This window comes from Grammomys surdaster, unplaced genomic scaffold (assembly GCF_004785775.1).
Source record: "Grammomys surdaster isolate TR1022 unplaced genomic scaffold, NIH_TR_1.0 273, whole genome shotgun sequence".
In the NCBI taxonomy this organism is placed as follows: Eukaryota; Metazoa; Chordata; class Mammalia; order Rodentia; family Muridae; genus Grammomys; species Grammomys surdaster.
The window spans coordinates 2,317,463-2,341,267 of record NW_021604714.1 but is presented as its reverse complement, the minus strand read 5'-3'; the positions used below and the strand labels follow the sequence as shown (position 1 = coordinate 2,341,267).

Below are 23,805 nucleotides of genomic sequence, written 5' to 3'. Positions count from 1 at the left end.
TCTCTCTCTCTCTCTCTCTCTCTCTCTCTCTCTCTCTCTCTCTCTCTCTCTGTGTGTGTGTGTGTGTGTGTGTGTGAGATTGAGCTTCCTGTGCAGTGACTATGGGCAAAACTTTCCTTCCCTGGAGCTTTGCTACTACAAAATATAAACTGAGATAAAGACTCACCAGGCTGCTGAATCTTTTCCCAGCCTGGAGGTCTGTGAGTCAGACACAAGAGTGGACAGCCAGGGCCTGCAGTGAATGGAGCTGGGCAGGGGTCTTGAACTCCAGGCGAACCATGAAAACCAGGGTGTGCTGCCGGAGAGCTTTTGCCAAGAACAAGAACTGGGTGTTCCCATCCAGAGCAGACTCGGCCTCTAGTGTTACATGTTCCAAATGAGAACCACAGCCCTCTCTGGGCCTCAGCTGCTTATTGATCTGTGTGCTGATTAGAAGCGTGGGTCACTAGGGCCTGTTAAATCCAGCATTGTGCCGCGCATGGATTATCTCTGAGTCCTCTTGATAAAAATCACTGCACTTCTTTTTTTTTTTTTTGGTTTTTTGAGACAGGGTTTCTCTGTGTAGTTCTGGCTGTCCTGGAACTCAGTCTGTAGACCAGGCTGGCCTCGAACTCAGAAATCTGCCTGCCTCTGCCTCCCAAGTGCTGGGATTAAAGGTGTGTGCCACCACTGCCCCAGCATCACTGCAGTTCTTATGTGCATGTGTTTGGAGGTGGACAACCCCAGGCTGACCCACAAGCTTCCAGGGAGTCTCCCACCCCTTTCTCCCGTCTCTACATAGAAGTGCTGGGGTTACAGGTGTACACTGCGTGCCTAGCTTTCCTCTGGGTTCTGAGTATCCAAACGGGTCACTCAGCCATCTCCCCAAACCACACGTTACTTCTTTAAGCCTCTTATCTAGTTGTAACAAAAGTATCTACCTCTTGAAAGTTCTGTGTGGGTGAAACATTTGAGAGTTGAAGGGGAAGAGCCAGGCTTGGTGGTACACGCTGGTAGTCCCAGCCCACGGGAACAGAAGGATCAAGAGTTCAAGACCACACTCTGATACAGTTTGCAGCCAGACTATGGGACGAGCTCCCCTGCCATTGATGCCCCTGTTTTTATCTACTGCAGTGGAATAGGGAAGGGCCTGGTGGTTGAGCAAGCAGACTGGGAGGGAGAAGCCAGGAATTAGAACATTCCTGTGTGTGTGCACAGAGTTATCTTCGTTGTAACAATCTCCGTCTCTTCTAATTAACACTCCCCAGGGTGGGATCAGGATGTTCTGGTAGCAGAACAGATGAACTTAGGTGGTGCAGAGAAACATTGTATTTATTTATTTTTATTTTTTTTAGACTATGTGGTTTTTTTTAAATTTGCATTATTTTTTTATTTCATATTGTTTCCTTTCCCCCAAGCCCTTCCTTCCCTAACACTCCTACTTATTTTTTAAAGCTTTTGTTATATTTTATTCTCTATGTCTGTGTCTGTGTCTGTGTGCCTCTCTGTGTGTGTGTGTATGCGTGTGTGTGCATGCACATACCTGACTGATTAAGGACAGGTGAGCTCTGGCATACATGTGGGAGTCAAAGAACTTGCACGGCATCTGCTTCTCTTTCTACCATGTAGACCCTCCCTGGGGACTCTGACACTGGTCACCAGGCTTGGCCGCAAGTGCCCTTACCCACCAAGCCATCTTGCCAGCCCCAGAATTCATTTTCACGTACGAGAGAAACTTTTATAAACAACACACCAAAACTATGAAGCAGAGAGACTATTGCTTGGAACGAAATTATATCTAGGAATAAAATGGGTAAATTAAAAGAAATATTAGGGATAGCAAAAAAAATAGGTGATAAATAGTTGTAACAAAATTCACGGTTGGGGGGTGGGGGGCATAGTCCAGATTTAGGAACGAAGGGCTCTCCTCTGGAACTAAGACTAGAACTCTGATGATGAAGGTTCTAATTCTAGAAACTTCTCTCTAGCTCTACATTTTTAGGTTAGTTCTGGGTTCTTTTGTTGACACATGACACAGAAATCTATTGTTGTACTTCTGCCATGCTTGTCCCAAGAGAATCATCATATGCACTATGCAGAAGTGGAACCCACTCAACATTATGTATCAAGGGATAAATGCATCAACAGTAGGTCTGGGGCAGGACAGGGGATGTAGCTCAGTGGTAGAGTACTTTCTTAGCAAGTGCAGGTGTCTAGTCAGGGTTTTACTGCTGTGAACAGACACCATGACCAAGGCAACTCTTATAAAGGACAGCATTTAATTGGGGCTGGCTTACAGGTTCAGAGGTTGAGTCCGTTATCATCAAGGTGGGAGCATGGCAGCATCCAGACAGGCAGGCATGGTGCAGGAGGAGCTGAGAGGTATATGTCTTCATCTGAAGGCCGTTAGTGGAAGACTGACTTCCAGGCAGCTAAGATGAGGGTCTTAAGCCCACACCCACAGTGATACACCTACTCCACCAAGGCCACACCTCGTAATAGTGCTACTCTCTAACCCAAGCATATACAAAACATCACAGCAGGGCTGCCTTTGATTCTAATAACACACACACATACACAAACACACAGAGAGAGAGAGAGAGAGAGAGAGAGAGAGAGAGAGAGAGAGCAATACTAACACCAACCCAACAAACATGATCTGTCTAAACAGTGGAATATTATTTAGCCTTCAAAAAGATAGGAAATCCTGACATGCTACATGTATGAACTTTTTCATGTAATAAGCCAGTCAGGAAAAGATGTGCTAAATGGGGCATCAAGAGCATCCAACCACTCAGAAACAAAATAGAATGAGAGGGAGCTGGGAGTGCTTTGGAAGAGGGAAGAAGTGTTCCTGTTGAACAGCAACAGAGGTTCAGTTCTACAAGAGCCACTGCCCTGGGAAGGGATGAGGAAGATTCCACAGCAGATGGAACATTGTAGATGCTTCTGAGCCAGACACTTCAACATGACAAAAATGGTAAGCTTTATGACAAATAAGCAAAAAGTTAACACTTGGATTTTGTTTCTCTAGCCCTGGCTGTCCTGGAACTCACTCTGTAGACCAGGCTGGCCTCGAACTCAGAAATCCACCTGCCTCGGCTTTCCAAGTGCTGGGATTAAAGGCCTGCGCCACAACGACCTGGAAATGCTCTTGGTTCTTTGATGGCTCACATATGGGAAGGAGTGTGGGCAAATCAGGGATGAGTGGGAGGAGCCCTTTGTCTCCATGGACTAGATGACTAATGATGGACAGAATTCTGTGATGCTCTTGAGGGCAGGGTGTGCTCGGCCCAGTGCAGATCTCAGGCTTATCTTCCCCATCAATCAAGCCTTTGCCCAAGGACCAGTCTGTGATTGGACAGAGCCCGTCTTTATGCAAGCCTTGGGAGAGGAGGAGTGGACATCCCAGGTTAGTTCTCTCTCTCTCTCTCTCTCTCTCTCTCTCTCTCTCTCTCTCTCTCTCTCCAAATGGCTACACCCAACTTCAAGTGGTTAAATTACAAGGGGCCCCTACCTCAAGACTAACCCATTACAGAGTCCAGTTGTTGGGATGTGGTGGGAACTTTCAAAGATGGAGACAAGCTGGAGGTGAAGACACAGGGCTGTGTCTTCAGAGACGACATCTTGTCCCAGATTCCGTTCTTGTCCCTCTTCCTGCTTCTTGGGTGCACTGAGCAGCTACCTCCTCTACATCACACTCCTACCACTTGCCGTTGCCATTTGGCTGCCAGGATGCTCTTGCCTCTCAAGGACTATAGCAGGGTATCCATTAACAAGGGACTGGTCCCCTGTGATGTTCCAAGTGAAGTTTATTCAGGAGATAGGGCAAAGGTGGGGGCAAGAAGATGGGAGAAGAAGAAGAGAAGAGAGAGAGGTCAGGGGGCTCTGCCTATTTATATGGGTGGTGACGTAGCCTCTGTCAGGTAAAAGTGGGAGGTAGCCAGGTGGATTCTGGGAATGTGTGGCGGTTGCCTTGGCAACAATGTAGGGGTAGCCTAGATGTGATGACACTGAGTTCAGAGCCTGATACCAACCCTGAACCAAAATAAGGGAGAATCCACAGTGACAGGTATCTACCCCATGTTATGGTTTGTATGTGCTCAGCCCAGGGAGTGGTACTATTACAAGGTGTGGCCCTGTTGGAGTAGGTGTGTCACTGTGGGTGTGGGCTATCAGAGCCTCGTCCTAGCTGCCTGGAAGTCAGTATTCTGCTAGCAGCCTTCAGATGAAGATGTAGAACTCTCAGCTCCTCCTGCACCATGCCTGCCTGGATGCTGCCATGCTCCCACCTTGATGATAACAGACTGAACCTCTGAACCTGTAAGCCAGCCCAAATTATATATCCTTTTTAAGACTTGCTTTGGGCCAGGCGGTGGTGGCACATGCCTTTAATCCCAGCACTTGGGAGGCAGAGGAAGGCGGATTTCTGAGTTCGAGAGTTCGAGGCTAGCCTGGTCTACAGAGTGAGTTCCAGGACAGCCAGGGCTACACAGAGAAACCCTGTCTCAAAAAAACCAAAAAAAAAAAAAAAAAAAACTTGCTTTGGTCATGGTGTCCGTTCACAGCAGTAAAACCCTAAGACAGCCACAACAATACACCTTGACGAACTCTAGATGACTTAGTGCCAGCTGTAGTTTATTTTATCTAGGATAAGGCAGGTGACAGTATTATGTCCCGTCACTATAAGCAGACCCTTGGTGGAGCTCGGGTTGTTGATGAAGCTGGATGGTCTAGGCTGGAGAGCTTCAGTGCTACATCAATAAAAACAGAGGTGGCAGGAGACTGTGACACAGGTCACATGTTGGACCCATGACGATGTAATGCCAAGAAAAACGAACCTAACAAAAAAAGACAAAGAGGATTCTACTAGGTGACATCTGGGAACTGCTCCTCACCCAGACACAGGAAACCAGAGGGTGGTTTCCAGCAGTCAAGAAGAAGGCGACGGGGACTTACCATTTTGTGGGTGCTATGGTTCGATTGTTGGTCAATCCCCGCTCTCCCCAGATTCATATGCTGAAAGGTGATAGTATAAAACACTGTCCCCAAGGTGACTCATAGTGTTAAGAAATTGGGACCGGGCCAGGGATGGTGGCTTACATTTGTAATCCCAGCACTAGAGAGGCTGAACCAAGAGGACTGTAAGTTCAAAGCCAGTCTGAACGGGGCGAAATGGAGAGCCCTGTCTCAATTTGAAAAAAGCAGGCCTTTAGGAAGGAATTGGCTTGTGTGGGGTTTTCACTTCATGGGTAGGGAGTGAATGGACACCCTTCTAAGAGGGCTTGGGGGAGTCTGTCTTCCAGTTATGCCATACAAGGGCATATAGAAGGTCCTCATCCAAGAATGACAAGTCCTTACCAGACACCAAACCTACCAGAGCCTTGATCTTGGCCTTTGCCACTTCCAGAACATAAAACAAACTTCAGTTGTCTGACTTACCTAATTCAAGGTATCTGTGTGGTAGTTTTTCAAACAGATAAGACAAAGACAAGACAGAGTCTCACTTCTGCAAGATGTAAAAGCTCCAAAGATTGGGGGACGGTCCCACAGTGGAGGGGCTAGTACCTTTCTGTCTTAAGTCACTGTTCTATTACTGTGAAGAGACACTGTGACCAAGGCAACTCTTATAAAAGAAAGCATTTATTTGGGGCTGGCTTACAGTTTCAGAGGTTTGGTCCAATACTGTCATGGCAGAGAGCATGGTGGAACAGAGGCAGTCACGATGCTGGGGAGGTAGCTAAGAGCTCTCCATCTGGATCCACAGGCAACAGGAAGAGACACTGGGTCTGACATGGACTTGGGAAACCTCAGGGCCCACGGATAGTGAGTGACACACTTCCTCCAACAAGGCCACACCCACTCTAACAAGGCCACACCCCCTAATCTTTTCAAACAGTGCCACTCCCTAAGCACACGGAAACACTTGAGCCTAGGGGCCATTCTTATTCAAACCACCACACCCTGGTGGCTTAGATGATGACAACTTTCCTGTGATATTTGAGCACATTTTCAAACCATGAATGGAAATAAATGTGGAAACATCCACTGGCAGGGTAAAGATGAAGCCAGAGAGATAGCAATGGGCACAGTTGTCACTTAGACTGCCACTGAAGGGAAGGGGGTGTTGGTGGGGGGAGGGGGAGGAACCAGCCGAAGGGCTAAGGGCTTTAAAAATGAGGTACTTTAATATGAAATCAGGAGGCCAGGCATGGGGGCTGGGATGGGTCAGGTTAGGTGTCAGTTTCTAGACAGGATCTAGAATCACCTAGGAGGCAGGCCTCTGCGCACGCCGGTGGAAGACTCGATTTACCTGAACACGTGAAGACTTTTGCTAACTGTGGGCAGTAGTACCATGGGCTAGCTCTGGGGCAGGGGACACTACTCCTGTAGAAGAAGCCATTCAAACACAGATACTCCCAAGGGAGGGTGGAACTGCCCTCCTCCAGGGAGGGAGGGCAGTATTTTATTTAGTAGAGTACTGTTGGAAGCCGGGGCTGGAGTTGAGGTAGCAGGACAGGAGCCACCCCCCCTTCCCCAAGCTGAAGAGCTGCCTTTGATCTAGGCAGAAGTCTCTGTGCTCTGGTCTGTGCTACTCAGCTGTCCGCCTTCGGCTTGGTCGTCTTCTCCTCTGGATCCTCGCCGGGACTCACTAGGAGAACTTGAGCTTTGCCAATGTACTCTAGGGGACAGGCGGGGCCGAGACAGGAGAGCAGACAGGGAAGTATACAAGGTCAAGGCCAGCTTTGCCTTCAGTTCAGCTGCGGGGGAACTGAAACAAGCCGGTTCTCCTCTGGGAGCCCGGCCACTCCCAGGTCCCTTCTCATCTGGATAACCAACATGAAGCCCTCATGGCATGCCAGACATTCTGCTGGATGCTTGGGACCCTGCACAGCCTGACAAGGGAGAGTCACGTCCACTGATGACAAGCGATCTCTTCTTTCCCTTCCAGTTGTCACACCACCCCCACACTCTCCCGTTTAAGATACTATGTCCACCGCAGGAGCCTCTTTCCTGGGCTCCCTTGTCCCTGGTTGCCATCACCACCGCCATCCATGTCTTGCACAGTGACCACAGGGACCTACCACATCCAGAGTGGCTGACTCTCTCTTGTCTTACCTCATATGACTGTCACCCATAGAGCCCAGATACCCTGTCTAGCTTGGTCTTCCATCTGTATACCAGGCAGGAGGGAGTTCTATTTGTAGACTCTCCCCGGGCATTCACAAGTGGAAGTAATTATACCTCATGACAGGGAGTGCTCCCTGATTCACCTATTGTCCTCCCAGAGGAGTCTGTCCTTTGGATACTTCCTAAGAAATAAGCCCTGATGACATAGGAACTTGTCCCAATTCTTCTCTCATGACTTCCCAGAGCCCGACACATAATAAGTCCTCAATTAAGTGTTTGCTGTGTGAAGAAGTGAGCCAACTTCCTTGGGCAGGAATCCAGTCAGAGGTGGCTTCTGTGAACCCTTTTGAGGACTCTTACCTGGTTTGTCTGGTTTGGGTAGAGGTGGTGTCTTCGTCTTCTTCAGGGATGGACTATAACCAAATACAAAAGACAGGCTCGGGAGGCTGAGTCTACAGGTAGTCGGGCGGGTAGGAGTTGGTGGCTGGCACAGGTGTGGTAAGTCACCCAGCTCTCAGGAAAAGTAAGACAACCTTCCTGAAGAGCCTGGTGCAGGACGGTCCATGCAGGGCCCCAGGCACCTACCTCCCTGCACTACCCAATAGCTGTGCCTGCTGACACCACGGGGAACCAAGGTCTTCTTGTCTGGAGTAATAAGGGACAGCCACTGCTGTGGTCTTTCTCATAGCCCCTTGCCTTTCAAGCTTGTTCTTGACAAATGGTTAATGTTCTTCTACCTTGTGTGAGCTATAAACTACTGTAGCCCCCCTTCACATCATTTTTCCTGTAACTCTGGCAGAAGGCTTTAGAGGGGGCGTGAAGAGCCCACCTTGGGGTTTCTCATCCAATCACACAGTAGAGCTTGCCCTCCTTGCTGCGCTTGTTCCCGTTGACTTATTTACAATGTTGCAACATTAGGAACTGAACTCAGGGCCTGTAAAACTGTCTACCAGCGAACTCTAGCCCTAGCTCCTGCTTTGTAGCTCACTTGGTAGACAGCTTGCTTAGCATGTGCCAAGCCCCGAGGCTCCATCCTAGCCTTGTTCAAAGAGGATATGGTGGTGCTCATCTGTAATCCCAGTACTCAGGAGGCAGAGGCAGGAGGATCAAGAGTTCCAGGTCATCTTCAGATGCAAAGCACGTTTGAGGTCAGCCTGGACCACAAAACAAAACAACTATCCACCAAAATATGCCTCCCTCAAACCTAAACCACTTTCTCAACCATGCCCTAGCTCGGCAAATGTTATTCCCTGCAGCGTGTCCTTTCCTGACCAGCAGGCCTGTGGCTCCTCCTACCTCCTGAGATGGACCTCCTCCCCCAAACTCTCCCCCCCCCAACTTTGCCGTTTCCAGTCCTCAGTGTTTGGTTAGGAGATAGCTAAGTGCACACGGCACTTGCTATGCAAGTGTGTGAGGACCAAAAGTCCTCACGGGTGTTCTCCATCCTGCTCCGTCTCTCTGCTGCGCCCAGCGCACACTGATACATCCAGTCTAGCTAACCAGCTTTCTTCAGGGCTCCACCATCTACGGTGCAGGGATTATAGGTGGGTCTGTAAACCAGGGACTGCAGTGGCAGGATGCAGATGTGAGGGTGTGGTTCTGGAATAGAAGGGCAGGGGAGGGGCTGGAGCCCACCTGTAGGTTGCCTGTTGTGTCTCTTGAGGAGGCTCTTGAAGCTCTTGGAGATGGTTCCAGAGCTTCTCTGCTGGGATGGTGGGGAGGGACTGGGGGATGAGCTGAGCCACCGCGGTTTGCAGAAGCCCCAGAGCTAAATCTTTTTCTGAAAAAAGCAGCACAAGGCAGGAAGCTCAGCTTTACCCCTTTCTTACCTCATCCAGCCCCCGAGGATGCTGGTGAAGGACAACTTTCCCTATTCCTCAAAGGTCACCCCTCCCTGCCCCTCCCTTTCAACTCCACCCCCAGCCCCCCACCCCACCCCCACCCCACAGCCCCCACTTCCAAGGGGAAGTCCCCACAGTGCTTGTGAGTGGAGCTCTTTATCCCTTCAGCACCCTCTCCAGCTATGAAAGCCCATTATGTGGTTTGCTCCTCTTCCCCCTCCTTCCTTGCCCCTCCCCACACATTTGGAAATCTGGGATTTTACACCTCTCCCCTCCAACTCCCTCCTCTCATCTAGAAAGATGAGAGGAGCTTTAGCTCCTTCCCTGGAGATGTGCCCTCCCCCACGCTATCCTAAGGCAGATGTGGACTCCTGGGTCTTGTATCCAAGCCCGTGTTCCTCTGTTTGCACTCATGTGCGCTTTCTACAGCAGCCAGGGGGGACTGTGTCTGCTAGGTACAATCTGGATTTTTTTTTTCATCCCAGACACCTATGCCTGAAGTCAGTACTAAAGAAGGGTCCCCTCCAAGGAACGGGGGCCACAGAAATCCCGCTGGTGGGGGTGGGGGTGACGCTAGGAAGCCTTTGGGATGCTTTGAACTCCCAAGAGAAAAGAAAGAAGGCTCTGGAGTAGAAGCTGGGTGATATCTGCCCTGCAAGATCAGGAACAAGGGCAAGATCTTGACAACCCACATATGCCCCCCCACACACACACACAAACAAGCGCACGCACGCACAAAGTGAGAGGGAAAGGAGCGCCACATTCTGGAGTCCTCACCTTTTGGTGGAGCGTAAAGTAGCCAGAACTGGATAGCCCTTAGGGAATCTGTTTGTAGAATTTGACAAAGAAGTTCCAAGATCTGTGTGTAAGAGGACAGGCCATGGTCAATGGGAGCCCCTGTCACACAAGTACAGGCAGATGTGTTGGGGAACAGCAGCCTCCTCCCCTCAACATGGGGTCAGTCCCTGGGCATGACTAAGCTGGTTTGACTCAAGGTTTCTCCGTGGGATCTAGCCCTTCCTTTGAAGGAGGAATTTTCTCACAGTTGTTCTAGGGGGCAGATACACTTAAGCTCCCGCTGGACAGGTACAGAATGTGAGGCCTTGGGAAAGGAAGCTGTCAGGTGGAGACTTTAGAACAGAATCAAGCGTCCGCTATCAGACAAGTACACCCGTCAGCCTCCACTGGGCTGGTTGGAACCTAGGGCCCCTCACTGGGACAGCAAAATCAGAGCTGGCCAGTCACTTCCTCAGAGACGCACCGAGTCTTGCATGCTGGGATGTTTTGGGTGGTGACTTGGGGTACCCCATGGGCCTCCCCACCCTGGAGCTCTTAGAATCTGGAAATGTTTGACAGGAGCCTGGGGACTCGCTGGAGGCAGCCTGCTGGCCAGAGTGGGTTGACTCTGTCAAATGCCTAGTGAGGGGATCCATCCAGTGAAGCAGCTGGGAATCTTGGCCCCCAGCTGCTGTCTTTGCCCATGGCATTTTCTGTGGCCTCTGGTCAAGTAGCGGCAGGGTATGCTCCATCTGTTTCCCGGATGTGCTCTGGGGACTTCCTAGGCCAGGTGGTCGGCGGCTGTGGTGTCTGTAGCTATGGAGGGATGGAGGTAGAAGCCCTAGGAAAGTGGGGTTTCCTTAGCATTTTCCAGACAGCCTTCCCAAGGACCTGGATGGGTCTACCAGACCCTGGCAGGTCCACCTAATCCTTGCTGGAGTAGGAACTGGGTTGGGCTTCTGCCTCAGGCCTGTACCTGCTAGATGGCCACCCTAGACTCCCAGCACCCCCACTGCAAGTGGTGACCCACCCTGAACTGCCCTTTGGCCCTTCCCGGTTCTCCCCATCCTCCTTACCTGCCCTGGGCCCCCTCCCCACGGGACCTGAGAACTTAACTCCAGGTGCGGTAAGGCCGCCCTACGGTGGAGAAAGTACCAATTCTAGCCTGGCTAAACTTAAACATCCTTTCAGCACCTGGGCCACAGAATACTACCCAGCAGAGCCCAAACCTCCGACTGTTGAGTGGAGGAGATCCTGGGATCTGCCTGATCTATCCATGTAGGTGGGCCCTGAAGCATTGAAGCACTGCCTTTAAGAGGGAGGTGGTGAGTCTCTGGCTCTGAAGAACACCCCCATGTCTTCACCAAGATCACTGGGATCACCACTGTCACACAGTGGAGCTCATTTCAAATCTTGCTGAGAAAAGGAGCAAGAGAAAGGCCAGGCCAGGCTAGCCTTGCAAGCTACGGGGTTGAAGATGCACAGGGCAGGCCCTTCCCTCCTAGCCTCTCAGTGTCTGTGTGGCTTTCTCAAGAGCAGTGGATGTTGACGATAAGACAGTGGTAGCATACACAATGGCCCACGAGAGGGGACTTACATAGAGGGGGTCAGGATGACAACAGGCTTGTCTAGAGGTAGAGGGGCTCAGAGCCCAGGAAGCTGACTCCTGAGACACGGTCTTTCTGGTCTTACGGTCTTAGGAGGCTTCTCTGAAGAAGCGTCCCACAGACAAGGAACTCGCTCAGAAAGCCTGGGAACCAGGAGGCTGAGACCACTGCAGTCCCTGCCTCCAGAGTAGGGCTTACCAGCAGCTCCTGGTCCTGCAGAATGGAAGTTTGGACTCCTCCATCTTTGCCAGAAGGGTGGCCCCGCTGGCCCTGGCGGTTGCGACGGCTGAGGGCTTGACTGGAAGCAGGGATAAGCCTACCAGTCTCAGCTGAGTACTTGGCCCCCTGCTCTCTGGGAGGAGGATCCCTCAGAGGAGGCTCTTCCTTCTGCTGGAACAAAAGTGATCAGAGACCCTAGGAGCCAGTGAGGGCGGGAGAAGGCATGTAGGGTACATGGGACGGTGCTACCAGACAGGCATAAGAATGGTAAGGTCGAATGAGCTCCAACTCCTGGAATCTCAGAATTGAGACCAGCAAGAGTGGAGCCATTCCCTACCTGCCTCTACCTGCTCTGGAGCAGGTAACCATGACAACCCACTGAGGACCATGGGCACTGGGTAGCATGGACATCTTCTCCACGCTAGCGAGATATCAAGATAGCCCTTGAGTGTTTAGCCAGTGAGCTTCCCTTCCTGGGCATTCCTTCCGGCAAAAGGTATTTAATCCCACGGTTCAACCTGAGTAAAGTGTATGCCATTCACATCCACCGCCAAATAAACCAGTATGAACAAGCAAGGATTGTCCCTTCATTAAGGATTGTGGGGGAAGGCCTTCTTAAAGAGTCACACCTAAAATGCTGGAGAAAGGCCTTCTCTCTTCCAGCCCCTCTGGTATACTCTCAGCCCTCACTGTCATTCAGGCTGGGCTCTGCTCATCTGGGGCTCCAGGCTCTATCTCCCCTCTCTGCCTGGGAAAGGTAGACCTCCTCTCCTCCTTCCTCCTTCCTCCTCCCTCCCTGTTCCTGACTCCCTGTGGTACACCCCAAACCACAATGTTCTCCCAGATCCTGCTGTTTCATCTTCTGGTCTGGCGAAGGAGAACATGGACTGTGGACACCTCCATCACCATCCCTCTACCTCCCAACTCTCAATTCTCCACTCCCCAGTCTCCCACCCTAATTCTTGGCTCAGCTGCCCCTCTGTGTGAGGTCTGTTTCTCACCGATGCACATCCTTTCGTCTCCATCTGCTTCTCTATCGTGTGTGTGTGTGTGTGTGTGTGTGTGTTCATGTGTATACAGATACATATGGATGCTCAGGTGTGCATGTCTGTGTAGGGAAGTCAGGCAACAACCTCAAGTGTCTGTCACTCCTTATGGGTTTTTTTCCCCCTGAAATAAGGTCTCGTGCTGGCCTGGAACTTGTTCCTCTCTGCCTCCCCAGAGCAAGGATTATAAGCATGCATTGTTATGCCGTGCCTTTTTTGTTTTTTTTTAACATTTGTTTAATTGTGTGTGTGTGTGTGTGTGTAGGGGGTGTTTCCCTACATGTAGGGATGTGCACCGCATGTATGCAGTGTCTTTTGTTTTTCCCCTGGAACTGGAATTACAAATGCTTGCGAGCCACCATGTGGGTGCTGGGCACTGAACTTGGGTCCTCTGGAAGAGCAGCCTGTGCTTTTAGCTACTGAGCCATCTCTCCAGCCATCCAACCCCCAGCGGCTTTAAAAAAGGGGATGTCAAAGATTGAACGCATGTCCTCATAATTATAAGTGTATTTTGTTTTATTTCATTTTGAGACAGGGTCTCTCTACATAGACTGGACTGTGTTAGAACTCACTGTGTAGACCAGACTGGTCTAAAAAATACTCACAAATTCAAATTCACACAGATTTTCTTGCCTCTGCCCTCCAAGGGATTAAATGCATGCTCCACTATACCTATATGTTTAGTGATGTACACACACACACACACACACACACACACATACACACGTACACACGTGTATATGTATATGTATATGATGTATATGTATATATGCATATCGGCAAGTGCTTTCTGAATGAGCTGTGTTCACAGCTCTTGACATTCTTTTTCGGCCCCAGGAAGCCTCTGGATACAAGGCAGGCTTAGAGTTTCCTGCCCTTGAAATTCTAGCTATGGAGTTTACTATTGCTCCCTTCCCCCCCTACCCCCCAGTTTTTTTTCTTTTTTTCTTTGTTTTGCTTTTATTTGCTTTGAGACAAAGCCTCAGTAAGCAACACTAACAGACCTGGAACTTTCCTATGGAAAGCAGGTTAGCATTAAACTTGCAGTAATCCTCCTGCCTCTGTCTTCCCTGGTGCTGAGATTAGCCATGTGCATTGCCATGCCCACTTTCCTCCATACTTTAAAGCACACGGGGACCTGGACACTGAGCTGCGCTACCCTGAGCACCAGAATGAGTGAGCTACAAGCAGGGACAAGAAGCCGTGTCCCTGTCTCTACACACAGGTTGCCCAAAACACACTCCATTAAAAAGGGCCAGATCTGTCCCTTAGTATTTTTGTCCCAGAACAGGACCCTTGATGTCATCTCCATCCGGTCTGAAAGCCTCCAGTGACTCTCCACTCCTGATGAGACTGGATTCTAACCTGCGTGGGAAGTTAAGGACTTCTTCCTCCCTACATTCAAAGTCAATCACCCCCTCCCTATCACCTCTCATCTCTTGCTACCAACTTCTAAGCTGCGCTCCAGGCCCTGTTCTCTAAAGATGTCTTGATATGGGCTGGGGTGGGCTGGGGTGGGGTGGTCTCTGCTCAGAAGTCTTCCCCATATAAGCATCCATGGAGGACCCTAGAGCAGTGGTTCTCAACCTGTGGGTCGTGACCCACTGGGGAGTCAAATGACCCTTTCACAGGGGTCTCCTAAAACCATCCTGCATGTCAGATACTTACATTACAATTCGTAACAGTAGAGAAATTGCAGCTATGAAGTAGCAATGGAAATAATTTTATTGGGGGGGGGTCACTGCAATGTGAGGAACTGTATTCAAGGGTCACGGCATTAGAAAGGTTGAGAAGCGCTGCTTTTGAGGGTACTTCTGCGGACCCTTCTTGGATTTCTCTGCTAGGTGTGATTTTGTGTTTCTTTGACCTTCACTGTCACCTTCGTGGTTATGAGGGTCCTTCCTCCCACCCCCATGCCAGCAGTTGAGTGTCGGAGGGACTTACAAAGGCTTCCCCTCACCACCACGTTCTATTCTGTCCAACACCAACCTCGTCAGTCTTTGACTCGATTTCCTTAGTGAAGGCAGTCACTCGGGAAGCCAGGTCCTTTAAATTCTTCCTCCAGGTGTCTGAAAGGACAGGACAAGATGGGGGGAGGGGGTTGCACTATTTGCCCTCCTTATGTGGTCAGGACGTGGATGGAGGGGAAAGGTTCTAGGTGGAAGTGACCTCTCCCTTTGCAAGCCTTTCTCTCCTGTAGGGAGATGGCTTAGAAACGGCCATGGATCAGGGTTTGCTAATGTTGGCAGTCTCCCCTGAGTTCTCTCCAGGGGATGCAGGAGGACGTTTTAGGCTACTGTGTCTAAATGCAAACAATTTGGTCTGACTTCTCTTCCCTTTGAGATGCCTGGAACCAACACAGAGATTCGGAAAAGGTGCCATGCCTGTTGCTAAGCCACCGGATGACTCTCAAGATAGGTACAGTGTTTGTTCTGCAGCCAGCTCTCAAACCTCTCTACCCTGCACTGGCTACAACCCTGCTCAACAGCATCTCTCCCACACCCTTGGAACAGAAGAGTAAGGCTTGGCCTCCAAAGTCCCTCCAACATCACAGCTGGAGGTCCTGATAAACCATTGCCCGAGAGTACCTGTCGTTAAATATTACAAGATGCTAAATATAACTAAAGGGAAGGTGTCCCTCTTGTCTCTAGCTCCAAGTCACATGACTATGGCCCAAATCACTTGACTCCTACTCTTCATTACTCCTTAAATCCAAACAGGTGCACTATTTGAGGGTGGCAGGAAATGAGAGAAAGGTGGGAGGGGGAACCCTCCGATAGAAGATCAATGGTCCTTTCCTTCTCTGGTCCCTGCCCAAGCACACACTTTGGAAAAGTATGAGCCCCAGATGGAAGGGTGTGGCCAAAGTACTCACCAGAAGCAGAAAGCTGGGGGTTCCGATTAGACTGTGGGTCCCCAATGGGGACAGAGATGGTGGGCATCTCCATCAGACAGCGGGATAAGAATGTGGACTGAGTCAAGGTCCCCAGAGAGAACTCGTCCCTGACCATGCAGACGGACTTCCCATTGATATCTGCAGAGGGAGTGACATCCGTGGGCTGGACCCCAGGAGCTTCAGGGGGTTAGAAAGAGGTGGTAAGGGGCAGGGAGTGCTCCAGGTCCTCCCTTCCTGTAACTAGAAACTCATAGCGTTAGAGCCAACAACTAGACCAGCATCCTCCTTACTCATGGGCACAAGGACAAGAAGGGCCTGCTCAGGGTCACCAATGAGCTGGACACACAGAGGCAAGACAGTCAAGCCTTCATGGAACCTCCTCCTGAGGTCCTTCTGGCTTTCCGTGACAGGTCAGCGAATAGTAGGTAGATTACAATGAAGACAGAGGGGCTGGGAAGACGGTTCAGTTGGTAAGTGCTTGCCTTGAAAGCAAGAGAATTTGTGTCCAATGCTTAGACCCATGACTTTTTTTTTTAAAAAAAAAAAAAAGGGCTGGGGAAGATGGTTTTGTGAGTAAAATCACCTGACATGCAAATGTGAGGGTCTAAGTTTGAATCCCCGGGACCTACATAATGTATTACGGGGATCTGTAATCCAGTGTTCCCATGTATGACGAGATTCGGGGAAGAGAGAAAACATCCACAAAGCTTGCTGGCCATCTAGCCCGGCATATATAGTGGACAAACAAAGATACTCTGTTATCAAACAAGGTGGAAGGCGAAGACTGACCGCTGAGGCTGACCTCTGACCTCCACACCCATACCTGGTCACAGACATCAAAAAGGTGAATGAGCACACACACACATATACACAGAAAGCCAAGCATGATGACTTATGCTTATAACCCTAGAGCTGGGTAGGTGGAGGCAAGAGGATCCTACTGCTCATTGGACCCGCCATCCTAGCTAAATGGGGACGGTGCCTTGGAGGACAACACAATAGCTATGGTTGTTGTCTGGCCTCTACCTGCACACACATGAACAGGCATGTGTATATATATATATATACACACACACACACACAACACACACCAGTAGGGGGAAGTTGGGGGTGAGGACAATAGAAAAAGAACTAGAATTTCTGTTACCAGTCTATATAGGCTGGAGAAGAGTCTGCATATAAAGATCTTCTTGCCCACAGTCTGAACAACCACGTTATCACCAAGTCTGAGGGCAAGGAACAGCATGGCTAGCCCTTTGCTGCCTTGGCCTCCGGATCCTCACTCTCCTGGCTTCTCCTGGCTTCTTGGCCTCTCCTCATCTTCTCTATTGTCTCCTAATTTTCTCAATCTCCAAATCCAAAGCTCTGCTCTCATGTGTCTGTCATCACGGTGCGCTGTTCCTTCCTAAATGGCTCTCATAGTGGTATCTCCCCCAAACTGTTCTATTTCCTCTGCCAGTGGCTCCTCTCCACCTCTCCTCCCGGACTGGCCCTTGAGGGCTTCTTGGTATTGGTATACTCTGGCTTATTATTGCCCAAGCTGACCAATAAGGAATGACATCGATGCCTCTCTGACCTGTATACTTCACCTGCAGTCAGTGGTCAAATCCTAGAGGTTTTTCCCTTCAGTACCCCTAGACTAGAGCTATGGAATTTTCCACTGCTTGATGGTTTCGCTCCTATCAAGGCCAATGTGACCTTGTCTGAATATCTCTCATGGTCACTTCTGGGTTGTCACCGTCCCAGTTGTTGTGTTTTATAAAAAGACAGGGATGGCAGGGATGTTTGCTGGAGGCACAGCATGGTATGGGAGAAGGGGGTGTCTCTGTGGGCCCATGCTGAGACATCCCTTACCCCTCTGAGGTACCAGCCACACGATGGTATGATATAGCATGGTAAGGTACTGTATGGTATGGTACGGTATGGTATAGTTTATTCAGGGCATGGGAAGTGGAGTTGAGAGGGGGGGAGAGAGAGAGAGAGAGAGAGAGAGAGAGAGAGAGGTGGGCCATGAGCATGTGGAGAGAGAGTGGGGAGAAGAATGGGGAAGAGAGGAGGAGCAGAAGCAAAAGGAGAGAGCAAGAGAGCAAGAACATGAGAGAGAGAGGAAGGGGCAAGCAGCCCCCTTGTATAGTGAGTCAGGCACACTTGGCTGTTGCCAGGTAACTGTGGGGCGGAGCCTAGACTAAATGCCAACACCAGTGATCCCACTGGACTCAGTGAAATTATTATTTCTATTCTTATTCTTCTTATCATTATTATTTAGGAAAAAAAAAACTCTCACTAGGTAGCACAGGCTAGACAAGACCTCTTATGTAGACCAGGGTGGCTTTACACTTCTGGCGATTCTTCTGCCTTTGCATTCCAAATGCTAGGGTTATAGGACTATACTCCATGTCAGGCTGAGGTGGCTTAAGGAAGCACCAGTGGCCTCTGGATCCCCTGATCCAATGCCTCTCTGAACCCGTCTCTACTCCTCCACTTAGTGCTTTGCTCCAAATACCAAGGGGTTCTCCTGCTGTACCTCCAACAGAGCCAGGGCCTTGGTGTCCCTCCCTCTGCAGGACATTCTTGTGCTTGGTTGATTTATGCCCATGGTTCTCACTCGTCCTTTAGTTTTTCTCAGTATCATGTAATTTACTGGGACTCTTATGACAACCTTTTAAAAATAACCATTTCCCCTCTTGTAGTGCGACACAGACATCTACTCTGCCTCATCCCTCCCAGCTGGATGTCAGCTCCGGGACAGCAGTGACAGGAGTCTGTTTCTGCCTGTTGTCATATCCTTGGAGTCCAGACAAGTGCTCTCCTGGAGCTCACAATGCTGACGATGGATGAGTGGACGGACTGATGGCCAAGAGGACCAGGTAGCAAGAGTCAGAAGTCAGCATAGTTCTAGGGTGAGCCAACCCTTCTTTTTCTGACTCGGAGAGAAATTCTGTAGGGGATCTCTGATATGCCCTTACAGGCTGCACTTTCTTCTAGCCGCCCCCCCCCCCAGCCCACCCAGGGGTCAGTTCTGACTTGGCCACTGGTCAGCTGTAGGATCCCGTCAGACTCCACACTCTCTAGGCTCTGCCAGGGAAACGTGAATGCTTCCTTCTATAGCAGATCTCATGATCAATCAGCGATCGACATCCCCCCACTCCCCCAACAACCGCCTCCTCTGCCTCTGCAGGCCCCCGTGGCCAGGACCAGCGCCCTCTGCCGATCGACCGCCGCCTCTGCAGGCCCCTGTGGCCAGCTCCTGCGCCCTAGGCCGTACCTTGGATGTGAGACACTCGCTGTGGTTGGGGGTGGTGCCTCGAGAAGAAGGAATGGTGGCTGAGGCGTCCAAAGCGGTAGGCACTGGGTGTTGGTTGTGATGTTTGGGACTTTGTGATCTTCAACTCCTCTTGGATCGGCTCGAAATCTACAATGCCTGGGACCACAGGCTCTTTCTGGAGCCCAACATCCCCGTGGCTCCTTGGAAGGTTCTCGGGCTTCTTCTCCAGCTGGGGCTCTGCCTTTGGACTGAAGCGGAGATGGTTAGAGAGAGGCCAGTGGTTTTCTCTGGCTCACCAGGCCTTGGGTATTAAAGTGCCTATCATGAAGCCCAGCCCCAGAGGCTGAAGTATGCCTTCATGAAACCCCCACCCCATGACCCCCAAAATCTTGGTTCCTCCAGAATCCTTTCCCAGTGATGCCATCTGGCCCCAGTGGGCCTCTGTCTTCCTAAGATGCCTTGGTGGGGAGCTGGGGTCCATCTGTCAGAGGGCAGATGGAACCTCCCAGGATTCCCGCTTTCTTCCTGAGACCAGATCTAAAACCAGAAAGAGAAGCCTCAGACCCACCTAGTCACCTCATCCCCTACGAGGAGCTAAACACCCCTTATATACATTTTGCGGGAACAAGGGCTAGCCCAACACAAGTTTCTCCCCAAACCAAAAAATTGGCAACCCCAAGAAACCAGCTCAGGCTGTTACCCCTCCCTGTGTCAGGTTGTTACCCTCCCTTGTTGTCGTTATTATCTTGGTTTCAGCACCCAGGGGTCAGAACTAGAGCCAAGACCTGGGTGGTCCTAGTGAGTCCTTTGCCCACGTGGTCCCTCTCTGGAGACGCGAAGCTGACACCAAAGCGGCGGCGGGGGTGGGGGTGGGGGTGGGGGTGGGGGGACAGGACGTGAGAAGCGTCCAACTCTTGTCTTGTTAGGTGGGGCCCGGAGACCATCTGTCTCAGGTTCCCAGCAACCCACTCCATGCCCAGGATTTGAGGATGCTTAGTCTCTGTCCCTGAAGGAAGCCGACGACGTCTGTGTCCCAGGAGAGCCTGCACTCTACCACCTGCCTGGTGGCTTTCTGCACTTCCTTCTCTTTCTGGCCCTGGCTGGAAGGAGGTCCCCTGGTGGAGTGGAGGTGGGCTGGGGATATGCTAAGCAAGGCGTGCCTCCCCTGATTCCTGGAAAGATGTTGCTGGGCGGCCCCCTGAGTAGCCTGTTCCATTCTCCTTCCTTTCAGCTCTAGGCAATCTGGGTCTTAAAGAAAGAAAGCAAAGCTCTCTAAAGTGCCAGTACGAGGCTTCCTCTACTCCTAAATAAAACGGAAATCTCTGGAAACTCTAGAGCCCCTCTGCTGTAGCCTTACCTCCTCCTGTGTATTTCAGAAACCCGTGTCAACACAACCACTCAAGCCCTTGGTTAGATGGCTTTCCCTGGAACTTGGACCCTGGTTTACCAAGTTCCTCCAAGACTACCCTTGTCTTCTATCCTGCCTCCCCTCCTCTTAGCCTTACATGCTCCTCTCCAGACCGTGTGCATTTAGAGCCTCACCTCACTAGAGAATGCTCAGCCAGCTCTTTGACCTCTGTAGTCATCTCAGGGTTTGCAATAAGAGATGTAAAGGCTAGACTTGGAATGCCAGTGTCTTCGATGGATGGCACAGCTCTGGTGGACTGGAGGCGGATGTATAAACTGGAACAGATTATCTGAGGGCGAGAGGGGTACAGCACCTAGTAAAGCTGGACACCGTATCACCCAGCCATTTCTCCCCCAGACACAAGAGAAACTCCTACAACTGTGTGACAAGGGCTGTCTGGGAGAGTAGCACCATTCAGAGGGTCCAAAACAGCCAAAACTCAGTGACTTCACTTACATCTAAACACTTGAGTAAAGCTGGGGCTTCGTTCAGACCATCCAGCTTTTTCGATTGCTGTGAGAAGCAGTGAACTGTAGTGACAGCCACAGCATGGGCAAACCATGCAATCATAGTGCTTGGCGTAGCTTGGAAGCCCACAGAGGGGAGCAGTTCTCAACCTGTGGGTTGCTACCCCTTGGAAGGTCCAATGACCTTCTCACAGGGGTCAAATATGAGATATTTGCTTTACGATTCATAACAGTATCAAAATTACAGTTATGAAGAAGCAATGAAATAATTTTCTGTTGGCAGAGTCACCACAACATGAGGGACTGTATTAAAGGGTCACAGCATTAGAAAGGTTGAAAAGCAATGACCTAGCGTCTCACTATGTAGCCCTAAATGGCCTGGAACTCAGTATGGAGACCAGGCCAGCCTTGATCTCAAACTTTCAGAGATCCACCTGTGTCTGACTCCAGAATGCTGGGGTTAAAGGCAGACCCACTGTGCCCAGCTTTGAAGTGCTTTTTAAAAGTAAAAGTTCACAGGATCAGTAAGGTGGTTCACCAGACTGAGGCACTGGCCGACAAGCCTGACTTAATCCCTGCAACCCACATGATGGAAAGAGAAAATTTACTCCTCCAAGTTGTTCTCTGACCTCTGCGTGCACATTTGTGCATGCATATGCACACACACACACCCATACACACACATACCATACACATCCATCCATACATACATACAAACACACCACACATATTCATCCACACATACAGCATAAGTACACACACCATACACACATACCCATATATACCCATCCATACATATACACCCATACACACACACACACATACACACACACCCATACATACACACACATTCATACATACTCCCAAACACACACACACACACACACACACACACACACACACACACACAAAGTTCCCAGGCAAACAGAATTATCACAAACATGAAATCAGACAATAAAATAACTAAGGAGATTCCCCTAGTGGCATTTTGGGGACAAAGAAGAGAGCACCCAGGAGATGAGTTAGTGGTGGTGCTGTGGTCCTCGAACAGGTGGCTCATTTACTCCAGTTCAGTGCACTCATAAGTAGACCAATGAAAAGAAATGGATGAAGGACGACAGATATCAGAATTATGATTAAATCTACAGCTCCCATGCAAGCGCTAGGGACCGGATGTGAGTGAGATCTGAGAAAGGCCCTAGAACCACAGATCTGCAAGCTCTCTGAGATGCTCAGTACCACTTCCATCAGGTTAGTAGTAGATGATGGGTTTGCCTCATTTGAGGCTGCACAGCCAAGGGCCAGCACAGGCATCTCACTCACAGGCTGCTGGTCTTTTGTCTAAAAACATTGAGCAGGGCTCCCTCTTCAGGAAGCTTCATGCAGGTATCATCGATGGCGGGGGCTGGGGTTCTTAGACGCTTCATGCTTGAAGACAGGGCATTTGGAAGTCCCTCAACCCGCCTACAGGAAAAGGTGCTCCTTAGAGTAGAAAGAGATGCGGTTTTCCTTAGGTCTAAATTCACATGAGTGTGTGCATGTGTGTGTGCATGCGCGCGTGCATGTGTGTGTGTGTGTGTGTGTGTGTGTGTGTGTGTGTGCCGTGCGTGCGTGCCTGCAGTGGACATAGGAGTACTCTCAAGCAGTATCTACACATAAGATGTACATGGATACTTGCATCTTGTGTTTTTGTTTTTCTTCACGACGGTTAGACAATGGCCCATTAAATTCTTCAATAAGGCTATGAGTCAACACCCACCTACAGGGGCAGTAGGGACCTAGTAAGAGAGACAGATGAGGTCACTGCAGCCCATTCCTATCCTCCACTGACTCTAATCCTAGGCTCATTGACAGCTGGGTACAAGAGATCTGAAGGGAGCCACCAATGTAACCACAGGGCACCCTCTTATCCCCCCACCCATTCCTTTATCATAACCTGGAGTCAGAGCCCTTTTCATTCCCTGCCCTCCAGAGAAGTCCCCAAACTCACCAAGAAGATGTTCACTATAGCATATGAGCAAGAAGCCCCTGGTGCCTGACCAGGATGGATAAGAAGACTAATGAAGGGTAAGGCTTGTCGGAATTGTGGGCAAACATGTTGCTTTGTGACTGTGCTGAGCCCAGTGGTTGCTAGGTTACCCCTACCCACAACTCCAGAACATAGCCCAACACCTTTCACCCCCACCACCATGGAGTTCATCTTTCCCCTTCCTGGGGGACAGACAGCTCATGGAGGACTCTCTCTTGTCCCTTGAAACTCCTCCTCTGCTTCCTAGCCAAGTACTACCAATATGGACCCACACAGGCAGGTTAACTACCAGGTTGAACCAGCCAGCAGCTGACGAAGGGTGAAAATCTGTCCAAGGGCTCAAGCTAGACTGGATGCTGGTCTTGACGAAGCCAGCTTGATGGAGGTGGATGTTCTGCCTCTGGGAGCGTTGATTCTTGGGATCAGACCTGGGGTGGGGGGCCTGGTGACATCTTAGGCAGAGAAGAGGACCCCAATCACAGGATCTGGAGGGTCTTGTGGCTTCACTTGGCCGGGTGACAGGGACGGAAGATTATAGTCTTCAGTTAGTTAAGGTGTCTGCATTGCCAGGGGTGTGAAGTGCAAAGTGCCCTCTGTTAAAATCCCATCCTGCCATTTATCCTGGTGTGATCTCAGACAGTCTACCCAAAGGCTCTGAACCTCATAGCTCTGACCCTATCAGAGTTCCTATCTTTGCGAGAATGACGTAAATGCCTATAGAACTGACTTTCTGGTATAGTAGGAACAGCAGAGGCCTATTTTCTATGATCTAAATCTAAACCAGTTTCATCTAAATCTAACCAGTTAGGCCTGTTAGGAACAGTTTTCTAACATATCTGCGTTTTTTTTTTTCAAGATTTTGCTCAAGAGACCAGGAAGGTGTGTGTGTGTGGGACTCAGAGGACTCTCAGGACTGGTTGGGCTGAAATAGGGTACCCACTTATTGACCCTTGAAAATCGAGTTAACACACATAAAGTGCTCATAACACTATGTGGCTTCAAATCTGATCTCCTAACTATTACTCTGTAGGCTGGGCCTGGGAAATGTATGTTCTCTGCCTACTTCTGGGTTTGCTCGGAAGAATAAATGAACTGGTTGCGAGCCTAACAATATGCATGCAGGAGATGCTCCAAAACGGG

At 50.1% G+C, this 23,805-nt stretch overlaps 1 protein-coding gene across 1 annotated transcript; it reads right to left on the bottom strand.

The window, feature by feature from the left end:
• Window positions 1-6,402: 6,402 nt before the first annotated feature.
• Tbata (thymus, brain and testes associated) lies at window positions 6,403-22,689 on the bottom strand. The gene is made up of 10 exons (XM_028776881.1): window positions 22,627-22,689; window positions 20,304-20,458; window positions 18,762-19,009; window positions 15,476-15,634; window positions 14,590-14,669; window positions 11,534-11,725; window positions 9,729-9,810; window positions 8,746-8,890; window positions 7,471-7,523; window positions 6,403-6,661 (listed from the first exon to the last, which is right to left on the bottom strand). The coding sequence occupies exons 2-10, from the start codon at window positions 20,345-20,347 to the stop codon at window positions 6,576-6,578; spliced, it is 1,089 nt and encodes a 362-aa protein (XP_028632714.1). The 5' UTR covers window positions 20,348-20,458; window positions 22,627-22,689; the 3' UTR covers window positions 6,403-6,575.
• Between the last annotated feature and the right edge of the window lie 1,116 nt (window positions 22,690-23,805).

Coding starts and splice junctions, on each gene's coding strand:
- Tbata (XM_028776881.1), bottom strand. CDS start 20,347: ATGACTACAGAGGTCAAAGAGCTGGCTGAGCATTCTCTAGTGAG. Junction 14,670..15,475: donor CCCCCAGCTTTCTGCTTCTG/GTGAGTACTTTG, acceptor CTGTCCTTTCAG/ACACCTGGAGGAAGAATTTA. Junction 9,811..11,533: donor TGCAGGACCAGGAGCTGCTG/GTAAGCCCTACT, acceptor TCTTACACACAG/ATCTTGGAACTTCTTTGTCA.